We start from the raw sequence: 1,256 nt of genomic DNA, 5'->3' as shown, positions 1-1,256 counted from the left end.
CCCGGAGAACACGGAACCTCCCTGGGAATTCCCGGGATCCGGCCCCACGGAGCGTCCAGGAGCGCAATCCCAGCCCGAAGCTCTTGGGAAGCGGCTCTGGAGCTTCCCTGGATGTGGGAAAAGGCCCTGAAGCCACCAGGCCTGGCTTTTCCCGGGATTTCCCGGCACAGCAGGGAGCAGGGGGCACCCGTGGGTGCCTTCCCGAGCATCCCTGGACAACAGTGGTTGTATCCCTTTGGAAGAGGAGGAGGAGGAGGAGGAGAAGGAGGGTTGTGTGTGTCCCTCCAGGGATTGAAATCCCTTGGAATAATCAGGAAAAAACAGGGGAGGGGGGAGAAAAGTGCAATCCAAGGCAGGGAGAGGAGGAGCAAGGACAAAGGGAGACGGTGCCAAGGGATCCCCTTGGAGCTGGGAATGCCGGGATGGGGAGAGCCAGAGGATCCTGGGGGTCTCCTGGGGATCCCAAAGGTCTCCCTGGGCATCCTGGGGGTCTCCCAGAGGATCCTGGGGGTCTCCTGGGGATCCCAAAGGTCTCCCTGGGCATCCTGGGGGTTTCCCAGAGGATCCTGGGGGTCTCCTGGGGATCCCAAAGGTCTCCCTGGGTATCCTGGGGGTCTCCCTGTGGATCTTGGGGGTCTCCCTACATATCCTGGAGGTCTCCCAGAGGATCCTGGGGTTGTCCCTGGAGATCCTGGGGGTCTCCCTGGGAATCTGGGGGTCTCCCTGAAGATCCTGAGGGTCTCCTTGAGGATCCTGGAGGTCTTCCTGGAGATCCTGGGGGTTTCTCTGGTCATCCTGGGGGTCTCCCTGAGTATCCTGGTGCTCTCCCTGCAGATCCTGGGGGTGTCCCTGCGGATCCTGGGGGTGTCCCTGCAGATCCTGGGGGTGTCCCTGCGGATCCTGGGGGTCTCCCAGAGAATCCCAGGGATGTCCCTGCGGATCCTGGGGGTGTCCCCAGGGTGTCCCCTCAGTTGATGGGCTCGTACTCGGAGTAGCGTCTCCTCCGGGCCAGCAGGACGAGGCCGGAGCCCCCCAGGAGCAGGGCCAGGGGGGTGCCCAGAGCCACAGCCATGATGGAGATGATCAGGGGGGAGAAGGTGTCCCTGGGGGGCTCCCCAAAGCCCACCAGCACCGACCTGGGGGGGTGGGAGGGGGAGGAATCAGCCCCTGAGCCCACTCAGACCACCCCTGCACCCCTCAGCACCCCCTGAGCCCCATCAGTGCCCAGGACCACCCCCTGGGACCCCTCAGACTCC

General features: G+C 64.2%; 1 protein-coding gene across 1 annotated transcript in view; it reads right to left on the bottom strand.

Moving 5' to 3' along the window:
• Window positions 1-284: 284 nt before the first annotated feature.
• GLMP (glycosylated lysosomal membrane protein) overlaps window positions 285-1,256 on the bottom strand; it is a 4,680-nt gene continuing 3,708 nt past the window's right edge. Inside the window, exon 2 of the mRNA XM_027909286.1 lies at window positions 285-1,176. Within this exon, the coding sequence (XP_027765087.1) occupies window positions 968-1,176 (209 nt within the window). The 3' untranslated portion in view covers window positions 285-967. The remainder of the gene's footprint in view (window positions 1,177-1,256) is intronic.

The sequence above is a fragment of the Empidonax traillii genome, unplaced genomic scaffold (genome assembly GCF_003031625.1).
Source record: "Empidonax traillii isolate 1590-97213 ecotype Southwest subspecies unplaced genomic scaffold, ASM303162v1 scaffold2030:size82362, whole genome shotgun sequence".
Lineage (NCBI taxonomy): Eukaryota > Metazoa > Chordata > Aves > Passeriformes > Tyrannidae > Empidonax > Empidonax traillii.
The sequence above is the reverse complement of the archived record's forward strand: the minus strand, read 5'-3'. Positions and strand labels throughout refer to the sequence as shown.